An 11,862-nucleotide genomic window follows, 5' to 3' on the forward strand; every position below is an offset into this window, starting at 1 on the left:
TCTATAAATGGTAGACACGCCCTGTGAGCTCCAAGTCCTCATCATTCTTATTTGTTTTAATCCCAGAGAAAGATAAAAAGACTCTTTACCAACAACTCTGTCCAAAGTCTCAGGGATGAATCTGATTGGCTAGATGTGAGTCACAAGGGCCCTTGAACCAGTTGGCAGAGGGGTGGCTTACTCTGATTGGACAGTCTGGGTCATGTGCCCTCTCACAGGCACTACATTGGCTGCCCAGGATTATTATGAAATGGAAGGAAGAGTTTCCCCCAAAGGATGGAATGCTGGACAGAAAAACAAAAACAAAACAAACAAAAAAAACCCCATCAATCCCTACATCTCTCTGTGTGACGTTTTGGATTAAACACTACTGGTTGACCAGAGCCTCATGGGAATATCGTCTCCACCCAGACCATCATCCAACAAATGTTACAAGGCACCTGCCTCCAAGCAAGCCGATGCTGCCCTTCATGAAGGTGCCTTTTCTGGTAACCACCGCACATCTCAAATTTCTTTCAACCTATCCATTGATATGTAACACCTTTCAGAAGGTGCTACTTTAACAACAACCACATTTATTGAGCATTTATTCTGTGTCAGGCAGTACTCTACAAGCTTCATATGGAACATGCCGGTTTATCCTTACAACAACCTACGTGCAATCATTATCCCCATCTTTACAGACGAGAAAACAGAAACTCTGGGAGATCTGCCCAAGGTCACACAGCACAAGGCTATCGTTCAAAGCAAGATGCCCCAGCCCCACCACTGATGCTCTTAACCAATCAGCTCTAAAAGCTGCACCAACAGAAAACTGGACTCATTCCCAGATGCCTGGATTCCTTCTAAAATAAAACTGCTTGCAACACATAATTTGAGGTCCATGGATAGAGGATTGGTTTAACAATGTTACATTTGTGTGAGAGAAACTATGTAGCCATTTTCAAACTGGTACTGCAGAATAAGAGAGGAAGATAGGGAGGACTTTGGAATGGGGGGGAGGTGGCTCTAAAATATCTATGATCCCCTTTTGTAGTAGAATTACAAATAGAAAAATATCTCAAGAATATAGATAAAAATGAGACCAGTAGTCTGTCCTGGGAGATGACAATAAAATGTGAGCTCCATGAGGACAGGGGCCTTTTCCGTTTCTATACTTAACCTCAGTGCCTAGAATCGCGCCCCCACAGAGTAGCACTCTCATATGTTCAATAAATTAAATGAAGAAATGAACAGGAGAATGAAGGAATAAATGAATGAATGAGGGAACAAGTTCCTGAGTGTTTGCAAAACTGTATCTGAGCTGTATTACTTGGTATTCTCTTCTTTTGGTTTAATCTTGGTTTATGAGTATGCTACAAAGAATATGTATTATTTGAGTGGTACAGAAACAAAATGTGATTTCATAGACAGCCCCAGCCACTGCCTCACCATACATACATGATCTGTAAGCCCTTTCTGCTGTGGTCAGACAGATCATATGACCGGTCTGGTAAATGGCTTCTTTCCCTCCACCTCTGCCAGCTGAGCCCTGATTGCTCCTGGCTCCCAGTGGCTCTGTTAGGTGAACCTGTGACCCTCCAGCCCAGCTCAGCACCCATTTCCTTCCCATCATCTCTCCCCCTTCCGTCTTCTTGGTGCTCTTGAACGCTTCTTCCACATCACTTAAATTCCACAGACAAAAATGGCAATCACAGTGACTGACATTTATGGAGTGCTCACTATGTCCCAAGCAGCATAAGGACTTGCTTCTTCAATCCTTCTAATGACCACACTGTAGCAGGTTACCAGACGGGTAACTCACCTGCTCCAGAGCACATGACTGGCAAGTATTTGAACCCAGGCAATCGGACAAAACCCAAACCTTGAACCACTGAGCTAAGCACCTCTCACCATGCTCCTGCACGCAGACCCGTGCCAAAGGTCTAATGCGTGTCCACATGGGGCCAAATGCCTATTGCATATCAGCCTGGGCCAGGTGCTACTGTGTGCTAAGTGGGGACGTGTACTGAAAGCTTCCGAATGGAAAGCATAATGCCTCCATGAGTGCTATCAGAGTAAAAACAATTATTTGAGGCCGGGCACAGTGGCTCACACCTGTAATCCCAGCATTTTGGGAGGCTGAGGCAAGTGGATCACTTGAGGTCAGGAGTTTGAGACCAGCCTGGCCAACATGGTGAAATCCCATCTCTACTAAAAATACAAAAATTTGCCAGGTGTGGTGGCACGTGCCTGTAGTCCCAGCTACTTGGGAGGCTGAGGCAGGAGAATCGCTTGACCCCAGGAGGCAGAGGCTGCACTCCAGCCTGGACGACAGAAAAAAAACTCTGTCTCAAAAAAAAAGAAAAGCAGTGGTAAGGGCAGCCAACACACACCATGGCCTGTGCTCTCATTTTAGGTCCATTACTTCAGGGAACCTTCCCAGTCACCTTCAAAGGTAAGCATGTCAGGATCCCCATTTTACAGACCTAAAAACTGAGGCACAGAGGGAGGGATGCACTTGCCCAAGGCCACACAGTGAGTGAGAAGCAGAGCTGAGATGTCAATCTAAAATGTTTCTTTTTTCTTTTTCTTTTTTTTTTTTTTTGAGACAGAGTCTCACTCTGTTGCCCAGGCTAGAGTACAATGGCACGATCTCAGCTCATTGCAACCTCTGCCTCCTGGGTTCAAGCGATTCTCCTGCCTCAGTCTCCGAGTAGCTGGGATTACAGGCACTGGCCACCATGCCCAGCTAAGTTTTGTATTTTTAGTAAAGACAGGGTTTCACTATGTTGGCCAGGCTGGTCTCAAACTCCTGACCTCAAGTGATCCGCCTGCCTTGGCCTCCCAAAGTGCTGGGATTACAGGCATGAGCCATGGCGCCCGGACTACAGCGTTTTTGATTCCAAAGTGTACTCAGAGTTGAAATAAAGAAGGAATCACAGTAAGCTAGGTAGGCGGCTGAGTCCCACATGAGTTGAGATGGGGAAGAGGTGTTCCTCATGGTAGAAACCTCCAAAATCAAAAGCACCAAGGCGGGGATGTTACAGTGTTGGGCCGCAGGTGCGTGAGGGAGGCTGTGTGGAGATACTAGAGAGGAGATGTGGGTGGGGACAAACCGACTAGAAAACCAAGCAGACAGCCTGAGTGTAATCCAATGGGCAGAAGGGAGCCATAGAAGGTTAATGAGCAGAGGAGTGACTTGATTAGAAATATACTATAGAAAGAATTACCCCAGCAAGGGAGGACAGAGTAGATACCAGACAAGGAAGATCGAGGGCAAACAGACTGTTGCTATAAAGAGGAAGGCAGAGATGTTAAGGGGCAAATGGACACTTTTCTGAAAGTGGCATGCCATTCTTCCCTAGAAGGCCACCTCCCCAAGTCAGTCTCCTGGTTTGGGTGGGGCTGCCCCCTCCCCCCACTCCAGAGGTGCGCATGTGATCCAGGCCTGGCCACCCAGAGTCTCAGTGGTTGGTCTAGGGATGGGCACACGACCTCAAGGGAGCCACAGACAGTCCAGGGACCCCCAAATCACTGGCAAAGAGGCCTGCTCTCTCTCCACCAAGATGGCTCTGCCCAGGGACTAAACCTTCCCGTTCCCCGCAAGAATGGAGGTGAAGGATGAAGACAGAGCTAGGAGGAGGAAGACAGGCTGTTTGGAGTTTGGGCAGCCTTTGCTGCTGCTAGAACTTCCCCTGGAGTTTCCAACCTAGAGGCCACAGTGGATTTTCTGCTTACATTAATCTGCACTGGGCATCTCTCACAGCCCTTGCAAGGTCTCTGACCATCCCAGGTGAACTGAGCTATGGAGCAAGAAGCAAGAGCAGAGGTAGTGGTGGGGCAGGCAGCGAGGAAGGCCGGGAGCCAGGCGAGCCCGGGAAGAAGCAGTACAGACACAGAGCAGGCAGAAAGATTGGGAGGATGAGTACGGGGGTGGGAGGGAACTGGTCTGGCAGCGCAGACACCCAGTGGCCCTCTGGAAAACAGCTCCGAGGGAGGAAAGGCCAGGCCAGGAGGCTGGGGAGAGAAGAGGAGGGGAGGCTGGGTGGAGAGATCCCATTCTGGAACGCCCTGGGGGAGGAAGGGGAGAAAGGACAGTAGCCTGAGGTGGGAGGGCCACGGAAGCGGGTATTTTAGAGAGAATGCCTGAGTGCCAGAGCAGGGAGTGTTGGGAGGAGAGCAGGACCCCAGGATGGCCCACACCCTGAGTTTATAAGGAAGAAACTGGGTGCTGTTTCTGGCCTTCCAAGCCTGCTGGCCACCTTGCGAGATGTTTGGAAGCAGGAAGCGCGAGCCAGAGTGGAACTTTTCTTCTCAGGCCTATCAGGATACCTGGCAGGGAAGTGGGGCCACAAAAGAGCCCTCTCTGCATCACAAGTGGGCAAAAACATGTCATTTGCAACCTGCAAGCAATCCCACCCAGAGGTGAGAATCTAAACGACCTCCTCAGAAGCCAAGAGTACGTCCCCCGAGCCAGCCTGCCTGGGTTCAAGTCCTGACTCTGCCACTTTCTAGCTGGGTGAACACAGGAAGCCTATTAACCTCTCTGGGCCTCAGTTTCCTCATCTGTAGAATGGGAACAACCTCAGTACATGCCACACCGGGCTGTTCTGAGGCATGACCAAGATAAGGCATGTCGAACGTGACTAGTATCCAGCCAGCGCCAGTGTTGAGTCCATTGTCCCTGGGTTATGAGGACACGACGGCAGGAAGGAACAAGCTTTTCCGAGAGGAACAAGAGCAGACATGGCAACCATAATTCTCCTATGCATTTGTCCAACAGATGGCTGGGGAAAGAATGCAGACTGCAGCTGAAGCTCCCATGGCCCATTCATGAGGATCCACACACAGCAGGGGAGCATTTTTAGCTTCCTCGCCAGACGTGCGCCACTCCCCACTCCCATCCCTGGGGGGCAGGGGGTGCGTATGAGCAGAAAACCACAAGCCTTCTGGAGGAAGTGTTTTCCCACTACACCAGAGTGGGCTGAGGCCTGGGAGTATCTGCCAGGAGTCCCCTGATGGGAGGGATGCTCCTTTCCTCATCACCTTCTACTTGCTGGAGAGAACAGTAGCTTCAGGGGCAGACCATGGTTTGATGGGGGAAGGGAGTGATTGGCGACCAGTGGGAGGAAAGAAGTGAATGTAGCGAGGGAAGCTGGCCTGTAAAGCAGAGCCTCAGAGCTGGCAAAGCAGAAATACTGCTGAATCTTCTGGCTGTTCACGAACCGGAGGGGAGAAAGTTAAGATTTCGCACTTATTCCGCTTGCAAAAACATTAAACCACAGAGGCAGAGGGACGGAGGCCTGGGTGCAAATCCCGCCCTGCCAACTCTTCACATCGTTGCAGTGCTTTATGCTGCTATTTTAGGCCAACTGTTTACAAAAGCAATGAATGAATGTCTAGAGGCAGCGCACAAGGAGTAATTTTAGTTGTGTGTGTGTGTGTGTGTGTGTGCACATTCTTAGTATCGCTCAGCCTCTAGTAGTCCCTCCACAAATATCCTTTGAATTGAACTAAATGTAAAATATAATTTGATTATGGAAGCAGTTAAGGAAAGAAACACCCACATGATCCCTGGCACAATTTTGTACTTTTTATTTATTTCGCAAATAATCATGTAGCTTGTACAGGCACTGTTCTGAGCATTTTACACATACTGACTCACTTACCCTCACAACGGCACTGTGAGAGTGCAGGTGAGGAAACCAAGACCCCCAGAGATGAAGGAACTCGCTCCAAGCCACACAGCCAGGACGCAGCCATTGAGGGATTCAAACCCACACCGTCGGCTGGGCTCAGTGGCTCACGCCTGTAATCCCAGCACTTTGAGAGGCCAAGGCGGGCAGATCACCTAAGGTCAGAAGTTAGAGACCAGCCTGGCCAACATGGTGAAACCCCCATCTCCACTAAAATTACAAAAAATTAGCTGGGCGTGGCGGTGGGCGCCTGTAATCCCAGCTACTCAGGAAGCAGGAGACTCTCTTGAACCCAGGAAAGGGAGGCTGCAGTTAGCTGAGATTGGCCACTGTACTCCAGCCTGGGCAACAGAGCAAGACTCTGTCTCAAAAAGACAAAATAAATAAATAAATAAATAAATAAATAACCCACACCATCTGGCTCAGGGTCCACGCCCTAACCTCCGGGCTGTGCTGCCTTTGTCCAAAAGTTTGCTTCCAACTAAAGACCAGAGATGGGAGGGAGTCGCATTCTCCAATCTCTTTAAAAGGTCCCATTACCAACATCACAGAGCCTCTGCCACTACTGAGGGGTTTATGGCGATGCCTGCCACGTGGTCTTTCTTTTCATGGTTCATACACAACCAGGAAGTGCCTAAGGCACACAAATCTTAAGTATACAGTCTGATGATTTTTTACGTGGGTACACACCTGCATAACCCCCTCCCAGATCAACAAATGTCTACAGAGACATTTCCAGCTCCCAGCAGTCCGGGTGGTGTGCCCCTCCCAATCAGAGGCTATCTACCCCAAAAGCTAACCTGATTCTGACATTCACACCATAGATTAGTTTCGCCTTGTCTAGGATTTATAAATGGAATCATATGGTGTGTACTCTTTTGCATCTGATTCTACTCGTCAAATTAAAAATCACATAAAATTAGCACACGGTTAGACAATGATAGTGGGAGAAAGGAGGGCGCGGCTGAGTTTCTTTTCCTTCCAAGCAGCCCCCTAGCCTGTTCGTATTTGGGCTCAGTGACTGATCAAAAGGGACAGTGGGAAGAGCTGGACACTGGAGTTTGGAAACACAGGAGTTGACCTTGGAAAACCAGTGAACCGCAGGGGGCAAAAGAGCTGCCCCGCCTGGAGAAGGCATTGTGGGATGGCGGAGGCAGGTGGGTCAATTCTGTTGCTTCGGATGTCCAGAGGGGAGAAGGTTTTATGAGGCCTTAAAACGCTCACATCGGGTTCCTCCCACGCCATGCGCTAGGAGCACCCCATGTGGCCACCGGTTCCTCCCAGGTTGGCTCTGGCCGGGGCTCCCCGGGTGCAGACAACCTCCCAACGACCGCGCATCCGCCCGGCAGGCGCGCCTCCCTACCTGTGCACTGCTGGATGAAGTGCTGGTACTCCGCTCCCTGCTCGCCGGGGACGATGGTGGAGCCGTCATATTTAAAAGTCACCCTTTGGGTTGGGAGAAGAAAAAAACACACACACACACATCAGCGCTGGTGGCTGCGCGGCGCGGCGCTTGCAGAGGACAATCTAACAGACGCGCTGGCCACGGAGAAGCCCGCGGGGGCCTGGCACGCCGTCCCGGAATAAGGCGAGGAAGACAGCGCGGGAGGCCCCGAATCCGTCCCGCCTGGAGGCCGGCTCGGTGCACGAGGCCCCGCGCGAGCCCGGGGAGCGGGGCGTGGAGAGGAATGAAAAGTTCCTACCAGATGACGGCTGAGCCGTCGTCGCGCACCAGGTTGTACGCCGCCCGGCAAGCCTCTTTGTCGATCTTGGTGGCCATCGCCGCGGGGCCTCAGCGGGACACTGTCCGGGGCGGCCGAGCGCGCCCCTGGCCGGCGGCGGGAATGGGAGCGCGGCGGGTACGCGCCGAGGGCGCACGGGCTGGCGGCGGTGGCTACGGCGACGCGGCGCCTGCGAGCTCCGAGCACGGCGGCGGCTTCCACTGCGGACGGAGAGCGCGCGGGGACCCCCAGGCCGTGGCCCACCCCGCCCCCCCGCGTCCATTGGCCGCCCAGGCCGCGGCCCGCCTGGTCATTGGCCGCCGGGCTGCGGGGGCGGAGCGTCTTGATTCTCCGGCGGCCAATCCCAGCCCGGAAGGCTTGCGCAACTCGGAGATGGGGGCCGGAGTAGGGGCTTTGCCTCCTCCCTCTCCCTCCTCCCTGCCGCTCTCTTCTCCCCCAACATCCCTCTTCTCTCTCCTCCTTCTCACTTCCCCTCCTCCCCTCCCGACCTCTCCCTGGAAATTCCCACTACCCTAACCCCCTTTCCCACCCCGCCTTCCTCCTCTCCCTCCTCCTTCCTTTTCTTCCCCCCACTCCTTGCTTCCCCCACTTCCCTGACCTCTTCTCCCTACCTTCCCTCCCCCTCTTTCTCCCTTCCCCCTTATTCTTCTTCCTCTCTCCTCCTCCCTCTTCTTGCCTATCCCAGCCCGAAACTTCTTCGTCCTCCCTATTTCTTTCTCCCCAAGGTCTCTTCCTTCCTTCTCCTTGACCCCCTCCCCTGCTTCCCCCTGGCTTCCCCTCCCTCTTCTCCACTTATCCTCCCGGCATCTCCTCCCTCCCTGTCCCCTATTCCCTCCTCCCATTCCCCCTCTCCCCCTTCCTCATTCTCCCTTTGCCCCTGCCCCGAGGCTGCAGGGCTGCAGAGCTCCACAGGGGACCTCCACGTGGATGACGTAATGCATCGAACCCAGGGAGACAGGCTGGCCACTACCTACCCCAGCGTTTGGTTCCGTGGATTCTAGGTGGGGAAGAATTGGAAAGAATGAAGCATTTTTAATAGGAAGAAGTAGAAAGTGGACTGCTTCCAAAACGCTGGTGGGCTCTCTGTTTACTCTAGATTCTGGTCATTTGCATTCCTATCTTAACCTCTCCCTTTGGGCTCCTCTGAAAGCAAGAGCTGACTCATTCTGTCTTCCTCATTCCTTCACTGACTCATTCATTCATTCCCTCATCCAGCCATTCCACAAAGACCAGTTACAGCGTCCAGGCGGGTAAAAAGGCAGGATCCTGAAGGCTGGGCTCTTAAATTGCATCCAGTACTGCCACTTTCCAACTAAAGGACCATTGGAAAGCCTCAAAACCTCTCTTAAATGACTCCTCAAATGGGAAAAATAGTATAACTGATATCACTGCTTTGTTTTAATTGAAATGACACATGGAACAAATATACTAGACATTCGATAAAATGTCATCATTTTTGGTTATTAAGTGATAAAAACAAATCCTAAATAGAAACCCAAAAGGTCAGGGACAATGTCCAATTAATATTAGAATTCTCAACAAGCAAAAAAACAAAAACAAGAAATTGAATGAACGAATCAACCAGTCAATCAATGGGTAGTTGAATGGGTGGGTGGACAGGAACACAGTTTCAGAAGAGTAGAGGCTAGATGCTGTTATAAGACAAAAAGAAATTCTCATTTCATTCCTCACAAAGCAGTTCCTACCTAACTCTTTGATAAGCGTAGTGGGACAATTGGCCATTGGAAAGAAGAACAAAGATGGATCCATTGATCAGGGAAAATTGCAAAAGGATCAAAAATATAAACACAAATAAAGGAAATCAGACCAGTTGCAGTGGATCACACCTGTAATCCCAGCGCTTTGGGAGGCTGAGGTGGGAGGATCTCATAAACTCAGGAGTTCGAGACCAGCCTGGATAACATGGCGAAAGCCCATCTCTACTAAAAATACAAAAAGTAGCCAGGCATGGTGGTGGACGACTGTAATCCCAGCTACTTGGGAGGCTGAGGCAGGAGAATCGCTTGAACCCAGGGGGGCAGAGGTTGCAGTGATCTGAGATCGCACCATTGCACTCAAGCCTGAGCGATACAGCGAGACTCTGTCTCAAAAAAAGGAAATCACAAAAGTGCCAGAAGAAAATATGGGGAGCTTCCTTCTAACCACAAACCATGTTACCCAAATCCAAATCCAAAAGCCATTGAAAAGATGAATACATTCAAACATATAAAAAGTGATCCAAGAAAAAAAAAAAAAAACCATACCATACCACGTGATGCAAAGAGTAAAAATTAAAAGACACAGCAGTAAAAAGTGTTTGCAAGTCAAGTAAAGAATTAGTCTTGCTAAAATATAGATAAGTCAATCTTAAAAAAAAAAAAGAAAATGAAAAGAAAAATGGTCACAGAACATGACCAGACAGATTAGATGATCTTAAACATGCGAAAAGATGCCCAACCTCAACTCCTAGTAAGAGAAATGCAAATTCAAGCAAAACAGATACCTTTAAAAATAAATAACAAACAAGCAGGTTGGCAAAAATAAAAACCTCTGACCAGCCTACTTTGCTGGGGAGGCTGTGAAGACCCAGGCCCTCTTGTACCTTGCTGGTGGGAGTGTGAATTGACAAAACCCCCATGGAGCAGCATGGAGGTCAGTGGGCAATGTCTAGCAAATTTACAAGTCTGTGTGCCCTTGATCAACCCATTTACCCTATAGGGTCCGTGGTGCCCGGCCCTGGCTGGACATGGGAATCACCAAGGTCCTCTGATCCCACACCCAGACATTCTGATATAATTGGTCGGATATATGCCCTGGGTATGGAGATTTTTTTTTCTTTTTTTTTTTGAGACGGAGTCTCACTCTGTTGCCCAGGCTGGAGTGCAATGGCGTGATCTCGGCTCACTGCAACCTCTGCCTCCTGAGTAGCTGGGGTTACAGGTGCATACCACCATGCCTGACTAATGTTTGTATTTTTAGTAGAAACAGGGTTTCACCATGTTGGTTAGGCTGGTCTTGAACTCCTGACCTCGTGATCTGCCCGCCTCGGCCTCCCAAAGTGCTGGGATTACAGGTGTGAGCCACCACACCTGGCCTTTTTTTTTTTTTTTTTTTTTGGTTCTTGCCTGCCTCAAAAAACTGTCACCCAGGCTGGAGTGCAGTGGCGCAGTCTCAGCCCACTGCAGCCTTGACCTCCCAGCGATCCTCCCACCTCAGCCACTCAAGTAACTGAGACTACAGGCACGTGTGCCACCACACCTGGCTAATTTTTGTATTTTTTTTGTAGAGACAGGTTTTTGCCATGTTGCCCAGGCTGGTCTGGAACTCCTGAGCTCGAGTGATCCGCCCGCCTCAGCCTTCCAAAGTGCTGGGATTAGAGGTGTGCGCCACCCGTATGGGGATTTTCGTAAAGCCCCCTGGGTGATGCTTATGTTCAGCTGGGGCTGAAAGTCACTGCTAGATACACTTGTATGTGTGCAAAATATATCCAGGTTATTCATTGAGATTTATTTTTAAGGCAGAAGGTGAGAGCTAACCTGAGTCCCCATTAATGAAGGGCTAGACGAATAGGTAATAATACTGGTGAACCATGCAGGGCTGTGAAGCTGTAAAAGAAAGAAAGGATGAGGACTCTCTCTAGATGCTGATATGGAACAGTCTACAAGATAGATCAGGAATAAGCAAAGCGAGCTACTGAATAGTGTTTGGAACAATACTACCTTTTGGGTAAAATGGGGTGGAGTGTTAATATTGTATTTGTTTTGTTTTGTTTTGTTTTGTTTCACACAGAGTCTCACTCTGTCACCCAGGCTGGAGTGCAGTGGCGCAATCTCGGCTCACTGCAACCTCTCCCTCCCAGGTTCAAGTGATTCTCCTGCTTCAGCCTCCTGAGTAACTGGGACTACAGGTGCGCATCACCATGCCCAGCTAATTTTTGTATTTTTAGTAGAGATGGGCTTTCACCATGTTGGTCAGGCTGGTCTCGAACTCCTCACTTCAAGTGATCCACCCACCTCGGCCTCCCAAAGTGCTGGGATTACAGGCTTGAGCCACCGCACCCGGCCTACATTTGTTTATATTGGCATTAAAACTTCTGGTAGAGTACACAAGAGAAAAGTAACAGTACCTGTGGTGGACATGAAGTTCAGAAAGTCAGGCAAAAAGGATTGGGGTAGGGGGCTTTTACTATATACTTTCTTAGTTTAGTTCTCAACCATGTGAATGTATTTTCTGTTCAGGATGCTAAACTACCACCCAAAAACGTGGCTGCCATGCTGAATTCGATCCTCAGTCTCCCTGGTTCAGCGTGTTCCTGGAGGAATCCCACGAATGTGCTGGGAATTGGGAAGCCCCACTTCATTCCGCCTTTCATTGCTGTTCTCTTTCTAGTCATTGTTGCGATCGCCCTCTACTGGACTAAAAGTGTAAGGGATTGGTTTGAA

General features: G+C 50.0%; 1 protein-coding gene across 1 annotated transcript in view; it reads right to left on the reverse strand.

Annotated features, from left to right (window-relative positions):
• Positions 1-7,657, reverse strand: part of COTL1 (coactosin like F-actin binding protein 1) — a 52,558-nt gene extending 44,901 nt beyond the window's left edge. The window contains exons 1-2 of the mRNA XM_025369766.1: positions 7,382-7,657; positions 7,042-7,124 (exon numbers count right to left, since the gene is read on the reverse strand). Of these exons, the coding sequence (XP_025225551.1) occupies positions 7,042-7,124; positions 7,382-7,458 (160 nt within the window). The 5' untranslated portion in view covers positions 7,459-7,657. The remainder of the gene's footprint in view (positions 1-7,041; positions 7,125-7,381) is intronic.
• Between the last annotated feature and the right edge of the window lie 4,205 nt (positions 7,658-11,862).

The sequence above is a fragment of the Theropithecus gelada genome, chromosome 20, assembly GCF_003255815.1.
Source record: "Theropithecus gelada isolate Dixy chromosome 20, Tgel_1.0, whole genome shotgun sequence".
NCBI lineage: Eukaryota > Metazoa > Chordata > Mammalia > Primates > Cercopithecidae > Theropithecus > Theropithecus gelada.